Source organism: Salmo trutta, unplaced genomic scaffold, assembly GCF_901001165.1.
Source record: "Salmo trutta unplaced genomic scaffold, fSalTru1.1, whole genome shotgun sequence".
Lineage (NCBI taxonomy): Eukaryota > Metazoa > Chordata > Actinopteri > Salmoniformes > Salmonidae > Salmo > Salmo trutta.
This window is the reverse complement of record NW_021822992.1, coordinates 3,296,240-3,305,731: the sequence shown is the minus strand read 5'-3', so window position 1 is coordinate 3,305,731 and position 9,492 is coordinate 3,296,240. Positions and strand designations below refer to the sequence as shown.

At 50.1% G+C, this 9,492-nt stretch overlaps 1 protein-coding gene and 1 long non-coding RNA gene across 2 annotated transcripts; both read right to left on the bottom strand.

The window, feature by feature from the left end:
- Nucleotides 1-6,116: 6,116 nt before the first annotated feature.
- LOC115187923 (uncharacterized) lies at nucleotides 6,117-6,557 on the bottom strand. The gene is made up of 2 exons (XR_003876169.1): nucleotides 6,528-6,557; nucleotides 6,117-6,345 (listed from the first exon to the last, which is right to left on the bottom strand). It is a non-coding gene; the product is annotated as an uncharacterized LOC115187923 (long non-coding RNA).
- Nucleotides 6,558-6,645: 88 nt separating this feature from the next.
- LOC115187922 (mucin-1) lies at nucleotides 6,646-7,974 on the bottom strand (the record flags this gene model as incomplete). Its single annotated transcript, XM_029746986.1, is given in 1 exon segment — nucleotides 6,646-7,974. A coding segment is annotated over 1 exon segment (231 nt), but the record flags the coding sequence as incomplete, so codon positions are not given.
- Nucleotides 7,975-9,492: the final 1,518 nt, after the last annotated feature.

Below are 9,492 nucleotides of genomic sequence, written 5' to 3'. Positions count from 1 at the left end.
CCTAACCCAGTCATTCCAGACTCTGGGACTCTGCCCTAACCCAGTCATTCCAGACTCTGGGACTCTGCCCTACCCCAGTCATTCCAGACTCTGGGACTCTGCTCTACCCCAGTCATTCCAGACTCTGGGACTCTGCCCTAACCCAGTCATTCCAGACTCTGGGACTCTGCTCTACCCCAGTCATTCCAGACTCTGGGACTCTGCCCTACCCCAGTCATTCCAGACTCTGGGACTCTGCTCTACCCCAGTCATTCCAGACTCTGGGACTCTGCCCTAACCCAGTCATTCCAGACTCTGGGACTCTGCTCTACCCCAGTCATTCCAGACTCTGGGACTCTGCTCTACCCCAGTCATTCCAGACTCTGGGACTCTGCTCTACCCCAGTCATCCCAGACTCTGGGACTCTGCTCTACCCCAGTCATTCCAGACTCTGGGACTCTGCCCTAACCCAGTCATTCCAGACTATGGGACTCTGCTCCACCCCAGTCATTCCAGACTCTGGGACTCTGCTCTACCCCAGTCCTTCCAGACTCTGGGACTCTGCCCTAACCCAGTCATTCCAGACTCTGGGACTCTGCCCTACCCCAGTCATTCCAGACTCTGGGACTCTGCCCTACCCCAGTCATTCCAGACTCTGGGACTCTGCCCTAACCCAGTCATTCCAGACTCTGGGACTCTGCCCTACCCCAGTCATTCCAGACTCTGGGACTCTGCCCTAACCCAGTCATTTCAGACTCTGGGACTCTGCCCTACCCCAGTCATTCCAGACTCTGGGACTCTGCTCTACACCAGTCATTCCAGACTCTGGGACTCTGCTCTACCCCAGTCCTTCCAGACTCTGGGACTCTGCCCTACCCCAGTCATTCCAGACTCTGGGACTCTGCTCTACCCCAGTCATTCCAGACTCTGGGACTCTGCTCTACCCCAGTCATTCCAGACTCTGGGACTCTGCTCTACCCCAGTCATTCCAGACTCTGGGACTCTGCTCTACCCCAGTCATTACAGACTCTGGGACTCTGCTCTACCCCAGTCATTCCAGACTCTGGGACTCTGCTCTACCCCAGTCATTCCAGACTCTGGGACTCTGCCCTAACCCAGTCATTCCAGACTATGGGACTCTGCTCCACCCCAGTCATTCCAGACTCTGGGACTCTGCTCTACCCCAGTCCTTCCAGACTCTGGGACTCTGCCCTAACCCAGTCATTCCAGACTCTGGGACTCTGCCCTAACCCAGTCATTCCAGACTCTGGGACTCTGCCCTACCCCAGTCATTCCAGACTCTGGGACTCTGCCCTAACCCAGTCATTCCAGACTCTGGGACTCTGCCCTACCCCAGTCATTCCAGACTCTGGGACTCTGCCCTACCCCAGTCATTCCAGACTCTGGGACTCTGCCCTAACCCAGTCATTCCAGACTCTGGGACTCTGCCCTACCCCAGTCATTCCAGACTCTGGGACTCTGCCCTACCCCAGTCATTCCAGACTCTGGGACTCTGCCCTACCCCAGTCATTCCAGACTCTGGGACTCTGCCCTAACCCAGTCATTTCAGACTCTGGGACTCTGCCCTACCCCAGTCATTCCAGACTCTGGGACTCTGCTCTACACCAGTCATTCCAGACTCTGGGACTCTGCTCTACCCCAGTCCTTCCAGACTCTGGGACTCTGCCCTACCCCAGTCATTCCAGACTCTGGGACTCTGCTCTACCCCAGTCATTCCAGACTCTGGGACTCTGCTCTACCCCAGTCATTCCAGACTCTGGGACTCTGCTCTACCCCAGTCATTCCAGACTCTGGGACTCTGCTCTACCCCAGTCATTCCAGACTCTGGGACTCTGCTCTACCCCAGTCATTCCAGACTCTGGGACTCTGCTCTACCCCAGTCATTCCAGACTCTGGGACTCTGCTCTACCCCAGTCATTCCAGACTCTGGGACTCTGCCCTAACCCAGTCATTCCAGACTATGGGACTCTGCTCCACCCCAGTCATTCCAGACTCTGGGACTCTGCTCTACCCCAGTCCTTCCAGACTCTGGGACTCTGCCCTAACCCAGTCATTCCAGACTCTGGGACTCTGCCCTAACCCAGTCATTCCAGACTCTGGGACTCTGCCCTACCCCAGTCATTCCAGACTCTGGGACTCTGCCCTACCCCAGTCATTCCAGACTCTGGGACTCTGCCCTACCCCAGTCATTCCAGACTCTGGGACTCTGCCCTACCCCAGTCATTCCAGACTCTGGGACTCTGCCCTAACCCAGTCATTCCAGACTCTGGGACTCTGCCCTACCCCAGTCATTCCAGACTCTGGGACTCTGCCCTAACCCAGTCATTCCAGACTCTGGGACTCTGCCCTACCCCAGTCATTCCAGACTCTGGGACTCTGCTCTACCCCAGTCATTCCAGACTCTGGGACTCTGCCCTACCCCAGTCATTCCAGACTCTGGGACTCTGCCCTAACCCAGTCATTCCAGACTCTGGGACTCTGCTCTACCCCAGTCATTCCAGACTCTGGGACTCTGCTCTACCCCAGTCATTCCAGACTCTGGGACTCTGCTCTACCCCAGTCATTCCAGACTCTGGGACTCTGCTCTACCCCAGTCATTCCAGACTCTGGGACTCTGCCCTAACCCAGTCATTCCAGACTCTGGGACTCTGCTCTACCCCAGTCATTCCAGACTCTGGGACTCTGCTCTACCCCAGTCATTCCAGACTCTGGGACTCTGCTCTACCCCAGTCATTCCAGACTCTGGGACTCTGCTCTACCCCCAGTCATTCCAGACTCTGGGACTCTGCCCTACCCCAGTCATTCCAGACTCTGGGACTCTGCTCTACCCCAGTCATTCCAGACTCTGGGACTCTGCTCTACCCCAGTCATTCCAGACTCTGGGACTCTGCTCTACCCCAGTCATTCCAGACTCTGGGACTCTGCTCTGCCTCCTGCTGTCCGGTACAGGAAGTCACCAGGGCCAACAACCACCTGGACACTGAGTGACAGGACAACCCTTGTGGTCTCCTCAGACAGGCAGTGGCAATTTAGTTCAGTCAATTGGCATGGAGTGAGTGATGACACTATGCCATCTGCTTGTCTGATAGGTCAGTTCTATACACAACACATCTCCATATATGGACGTGAATAATGAACCAAGCCTTTTGATCAATGAGGGATGGGTTGAATAGGTTTATGCCTTGATCATCTATCCCCCTGAAGAGGATGTTACCATGCAGTTTCCGTTAGATTATGGAGCCCGTCTGAAATTACAGGCAGGCTAATGGAGAGAGGAGCCCGTGGCTCTGAGAGGCTGAGAGAGAGAGGGGGGGAGAGAGAGAGAGAGAGAGAGAGAGACAGAGAGAGAGAGAGAGACAGAGAGAGAGAGAGAGAGAGAGAGAGAGAGAGAGAGAGAGAGAGAGACAGAGAGAGAGAGACAGAGAGAGAGAGGACAGAGAGAGAGAGGGAGGGGGAAGGAAGAGGACAGGCCACTAAGTGATGCATCACCAGGTTGATACTCAGCTGTCTGCAGCAACAGGAAGTCTGGGAATGTGCTGGAGTCAGCATGGCGCTAAAACCTTCCTGCGATAAGAACCAGGACACACACACACACACTCTTGCAGTTGAGTTGAATGTCTAAGTGTCTGTTCAGTAGAATGTCTATTTCAGGGCAGGATGGATGGCAGGTTGGCAGATGCCACAGCCCTCAGTGGAACCCAAACCGCTGGGGCCCCAGGAATCCTGGAGAGACGGGTCGGAGGGCAGTGGGACACACACACACACACACACACACACACACACACACACACACACACACACACACACACACACACACACACACACACACACACACACACACACACACACACACACACACACACACACACACACGCTCGGTACTTTTGGAGAGGACCTGTAGACCAGAGAACAGCTGTTTGAGAGGAAGGGAGTGCACTAAACACCATAAAGATGCTATCACAGCTGCTACAGTACGAGGTGTGTGCCCCCGCTCTGTGTGTGTGTGTGTGTGTGTGTGTGTGTGTGTGTGTGTGTGTGTGTGTGTGTGTGTGTGTGTGTGTGTGTGTGTGTGTGTGTGTGTGTGTGTGTGTGTGTGTGTGTGTGTGTGTGTGTGTGTGTGTGTGTCCGCTCTGTGAGTTTAGGAGACTGACTGCTGTCTGACTGGTAGTGTATGGAGCTAGGTGTACCTGCCCTGCCATCTCTCTACCATGTCTATCTATCTGTGACTGGCACTATGCGGAATGAAGATAGACAGTCCCTGTCTGTCTGCCTGGTGGAGCTCTCCCCTGGGTCCCTGTCTGTCTGTCTGTCTGCCTGGTGGAGCTCTCCCCTGGGTCCCTGTCTGTCTGTCTGTCTGGTGGAGCTCTTCCCTGGGTCCCTGTCTGTCTGCCTGGTGGAGCTCTCCCCTGGGTCCGTGTCTGTCTGCCTGGTGGAGCTCTCCCCTGGGTCCCTGTCTGTCTGTCTCTGTCTGTCTGTCTGTCTGTCTGTCTGTCTGTCTGTCTGTCTGTCTGTCTGTCTGTCTGTCTGTCTGTCTGCCTGGTGGAGCTCTCCCCTGGGTCCCTGTCTGTCTGTCACGATGCAGAATGAAGTCCAGGTTTGTTTACTGTTTTTACAGACTGACTGGGTGCTTAGGCCAACACGTGAGCACCCTCCTTCCCACGTCCTACCCAGACCCAGAAACGGGAACCCATCCCAGGGAAGGAGAGGTCAGGGTTGGGCTCCTATCACCAGACCCAGACCCAGAAACAGGAACCCATCCCAGGGAAGGAGAGGTCAGGGCTGGGCTCCTATCACCAGACCCAGACCCAGAAACAGGAACCCATCCCAGGGAAGGAGAGGTCAGGGCTGGGCTCCTATCACCAGACCCAGAAACAAGAACCCATCCCAGGGAAAGAGAGGTCAGGGCTGGGCTTCTATCACCAGACCCAGAAACAAGAACCCATCCCAGGGAAAGAGAGGTCAGGGCTGGGCTCCTATCACCAGACCCAGAAACAGGAACCCATCCCAGGGAAGGAGAGGTCAGGGCTGGGCTCCTATCACCAGACCCAGAAACAGGAACCCATCCCAGGGAAGGAGAGGTCAGGGCTGGGCTCCTATCACCAGGTCCAGTGGAGGGGTAGTATTTCAGGCACCAAGACACTGTGGCTAACGCATGCTATTTCTATCAGCGCAGGGTGCCAGGTTTAGACAGCCTGGGCTCAGGTGTCTGTCCACCACCTGGGTTCAAATACTATTTGAAATCATTTCATTCAGCTCGCCTGGCTTAACGGACCGATAGGAAAAGGTCCCAAAACAATAAACCCCACACAGCTGTCACTCTAGGAAGGCTAGAGAAAACACTCAAAAGTATTGGAAAGATTTTAAGTAGTATTTGAACCCAGGTCTTGTGTCCCCCCCCCAGGGAGCCGGGTCTGGTGTCCCCCCCCCCCCCCCCAGGGAGCCGGGTCTGGTGTCCCCCAGGGAGCCGGGTCTGGCCCGACTGCTTGCTGCCGTCGATACCATACTTCCTGGGACATGTATTATAATGTGACAGGCTGATTGACTGGTTGGAGGAGGAGGAGGAAATAGGGAATCTAGGCCTGCGTCCCAAACGGCTCCCTACTTCCTATATAGTGCACTACTTTTGACCAGGGGCCCTGGAGTCCAAAGTCTTGTTCCAAAGTAGTGCACTTCATAGGGAATAAGGTGCTATTTGGGACGTAGATCAGCCCAGTCTACTCCTGAGTTCCTGGAGTAGACTGATGAAATCAACCCCCCCCCCCCCCCTCCACTACAGAATGATGGATCAGCCGGCAACTGTGGTCATCGCCACGGTAATCGCTCAAACAGGAAGGAAGCAGATGATTGGGTGGGGTGTCAAAGTAGAGAAATGTTTATGTTCCCAGCTCCAACAGCTCAGTAGAATAATACCTGGCAATACAAAACATATTGATCAGATGTTATGATGATGGTGTAATGTTTATGTTCCCAGCTCCAACAGCTCAGTAGAATAATACCTGGCAATACAAAACATATTGATCAGATGTTATGATGATGGTGTAAAGTAATGTTTATGTTCCCAGCTCCAACAGCTCAGTAGAATAATACCTGGCAATACAAAACATATTGATGAGATGTTATGATGATGGTGTAATGTTTATGTTCCCAGCTCCAACAGCTCACTAGAATAATACCTGACAATACAAAACATATTGATCAGATGTTATGATGATGGTGTAATGTTTATGTTCCCAGCTCCAACAGCTCAGTAGAATAATACCTGACAATACAAAACATATTGATCAGATGTTATGATGATGGTGTAATGTTTATGTTCCCAGCTCCAACAGCTCAGTAGAATAATACCTGACAATACAAAACATATTGATCAGATGTTATGATGATGGTGTAAAGTAATGTTTATGTTCCCAGCTCCAACAGCTCACTAGAATAATACCTGGCAATACAAAACATATTGATCAGATGTTATGATGATGGTGTAGAGTAATGTTTATGTTCCCAGCTCCAACAGCTCACTAGAATAATACCTGACAATACAAAACACGCAAATCCCCCCCAAAAAACAGGATTTTGAGTATGAGAAGAATACACATTATTATTATACTATAAATTGTAATCCAGACATAATAAGAAGTAGACAGTAAATATATAGAGCTACATTTATTACACAAATTAAGAACAGCAAAAAAAAGGCATCACGTTCATGATATAGTCATGTGTCATGAGGTCCCCACCACATTGATTCAACAGGCTGTTACTCAATAGGGCCGGTAGGTAACCATCGGTTACAGTGACCTCCAGTAGGAAGGGGGTTGTTGTCCATTTCATCATGTTAAAACAAACAAAAACAAATACTTAAAAACAAACAAAAAAGGGACATTCTGCTATTAGTAAAGTGTTTTTGTTTGAACTGCAGATCGCCCCTTTAAGCATGGCCCCCCCCAACAAAACAGGAAGCGCTAACACAAGGAGCTAGTCAGCTATCTTGCCTGACAACAGCCAGCGGATGTCCAATCAAATAAAAGCATCGAAACTCGTCAGTCCTTTTTTGAAGAGAGGCTGTAGACAACACCTTTTTTTGGTAAATATGAAGAAACAGGACCGTTTATGTAAATCCATCTGATATTATAAAGGTAAAGAATAACAAAACATTATTCTGTAATAGTGTAATTATTATGCAACATGTAAAGTTAAAGACTATGTACAGTGAACGGTGTTGAATATATTTGCCTCCTAAATGGCACTCTATTCCCTATTTAGTGCACTACTTTTGACCAAAGCTCTATGGCACTATGGTCAAAAAGGTAGCGCACTATATAGGGAATAGGGTGCTATTTGGGATTGCAAGCCTAAGCCACAGAGGTACAGTCAGCATTGGGGATCCTGGAGTTGCTATAGTAGAATACATGAAACATCTCCACTGGTTGATGAGATACATTCTATAGATGATCTGTGAACTGACTCTCAACGCTGCAGTCCACAGCTGAAGCTCTTGACAGTCTGGTCGGTAGTAGAAATAACAGTCTTGGTATTATGGTATGTACAGAGGTGATGGAAGGAAGAGGCAGGTTTTGAGTCGGGGTTCTATCTCAGTTCATCACGTTCTCCACAACCATATTGGAGGAGAAGGTCGAAGGTCGAAGGGTCCCCCCCCCCGACTCGGAATCACGGAAGGATTGAACTGAGAAAGAAACGTCAGAGTACGTAAAGTAACGAAGGCATCTTATTGGTTCAGACACAGGGTCAGATGATGACCGTCTCCGTGTGATAGGCTGAGTAGGAGAATGAGGTGTGTTTTGTGGGAGGAGCCGGAGAGGGCTGGTTTATAGGGGTGGAGGAGGAGGAGGAGGAGGTGGAGGAGGAAGAGGTGGAGGAACTAGCCCAGCGTGACGGTGGCCGGCGGTTGGCTGGACAGGCCGGACGAGAGAAATTCTTCTGGACTGATGAGGAGCTGGAAGACACTTTACACTCCTGAGGGAAGAGAGACAGAGAGAGAGAGAGGGGGAGAGACGGAGAGGGGAGAGCGATAGATAGATAGAGAGAGAGAGAGGGAGAGATGGAGAGGGGAGAGCAATAGATAGATAGATAGATGATAGATAGATAGATAGATAGATAGATAGATAGATAGATAGATAGATAGATAGATAGATAGATAGATAGAGAGAGAGGGAGAGACGGGGGAGAGACGGGGGAGAGAGAAAGCGAGAGACGGGGGAGAGAGAATGAGAGAGGAGGAAAGACAGAAAGAGAGGGGAAGAAAGAGAGGGGGGGAGAGAGAGAGAGAGACGGAGGGAGAGAGAGAGACGGAGGGAGAGAGAGAGAATTAACAAACATTCTGATTCCTCGCTCCAATCAGCCATAAAACATGATTGTAGCAGAAACAGTAGGCTACATTTCTCCAGGTCATCTGCAGCCCTCGGCCATCGACTCCATTTCACTTCAGGATAACATCTGAGTTGGAAACCTTTCCATATTATCTCCTACCTTCGTCCTCTGTAGCCCCCTTGAGCACCTACTCTACGTCATGGCTACTGTCAGTCTGTTGGATAGAGACGGGATACTGAGAAAGTTATATTTTTTAAGTAAATAATAATTATGTGACCTTTATTTAACTAGGGTAAGTCAGTTAAGAACAAATTCTTATTTACAATGACGGTCTACTCCCCGGCCAAACCCGGACGACGCTGGGCCAATAGTGCGCCGCCCTACGTGACTCCCAATCACGGCCGGTTGTGATACAGCCTGGATTTGAACCAGGGACTGTAGTGACTCTAGACCGCTGAACCACTCGGGAGCCCAGCATTTAATGTGTCTTTGAAAGACATTTTCCCCAGACGTTCGCAGGGCGATCACATACAGTACATGGTAAACACTGAGCATGTCGACTCGAGCGTAAATTACCTTCGAAAAGGTCTGTTATAGTGTCCTGCACTAATAGTGCGCCTTGTACTGAATCCCGGCCTAAGATAGGTAACCTTTAAATGCAGGGGTGCTAAATCAGGGTGACGGAGAGATTCTTGGTAAGTCTTAAAAACAAATCTACTTTGAAACAACAGTATCCTCACACACATGGTTGTGGGTTTAACAATAAGGAGACGCCGGTACCACATCTGTTTGCATCCCAGTATTACACTTTCTATAATTCAATTCGCTTTATTGGCATGACGTAACAATGTACATATTGCCAAAGCTCACTTTGGATATTTACAATATTAAAATAATAAGAATCAAAATTGTCAACGGGACAACAGTAACAACAATAACCAAGGGTCAAAATAACCATACATTCAACAATAACAATAAGCATACAGTAGAGGACATGTGCAGGTTGATTGGTCGGTCAGACACTGTCCCTCAACTTACGGCAGGCAGCAATGTAGTTTATACATCACAGAAGACTGAAATACAACAAAACTGTTTCACATAGAAACACCAGATTTTCATCAAGTTTTTTTGAAATGATGAAAAAAAAAATCTCTCTCTCTCTCTCTC